The 500-nt window shown below is 63.2% G+C and overlaps 1 protein-coding gene across 1 annotated transcript in view; it reads left to right on the top strand.

Annotated features, from left to right (window-relative positions):
- LOC104497286 (proline dehydrogenase 1, mitochondrial-like) overlaps nucleotides 1-500 on the top strand; it is a gene marked incomplete at both ends in the record, with an annotated part of 5,596 nt that overhangs the window by 3,586 nt on the left and 1,510 nt on the right. The window contains 1 exon segment of the mRNA XM_010140521.1: nucleotides 65-163. Coding sequence (XP_010138823.1) covers nucleotides 65-163 — 99 coding nt within the window.

Here is a 500-nt window from a genome sequence, read left to right as displayed (position 1 = left end):
CCCTCCTGGCCTACTGGGCACAGGCTCAAGTGGCCTCACCACGGAGCCCCGTGCTGTCTGGCAGGTGCCTGGACTATATCCTGGAGGAGATCAAGCACAGCCGGAAAGCCAGCGTGATGGTGGCATCTCACAACGAGGACACGGTGAAGTTCACCCTGCGCAGGTGGGTGCTGGGGAGGCAGCGCAGTGTGGCAGAGACTTGGGGGGCTTGAGGAGTGTGGGGGCCCAGCATGGCTGTGGGGAGGTGTGCTGTGGCTTGTCAGGTCTCCTCTGTGCTCGCCCAGTGGGATCCTGGCTCCCTTCTGGTGCTCGGGGCTGGGGCGCAGCGTGGTGGCCCACAGCAGCTGCTGAGCTGGCACCGTTCCCCAACCCAGAGACCATTTTAAAACCAAACCCCTCAAGTCCTCACATCCCAGCATCCATCTGGGACAGGGTCAGAGCCGTGCTCTTGGAGATGATGCCTGCTCCTCCGGTGGAACAAGCTGCCCCTGGGTGCTCTG

This window comes from Buceros rhinoceros, unplaced genomic scaffold, assembly GCF_000710305.1.
Source record: "Buceros rhinoceros silvestris isolate BGI_N320 unplaced genomic scaffold, ASM71030v1 scaffold4307, whole genome shotgun sequence".
In the NCBI taxonomy this organism is placed as follows: Eukaryota; Metazoa; Chordata; class Aves; order Bucerotiformes; family Bucerotidae; genus Buceros; species Buceros rhinoceros.
Note: the sequence above shows the minus strand (reverse complement) of the source record. Positions and strands in the feature narration are given on the sequence as shown.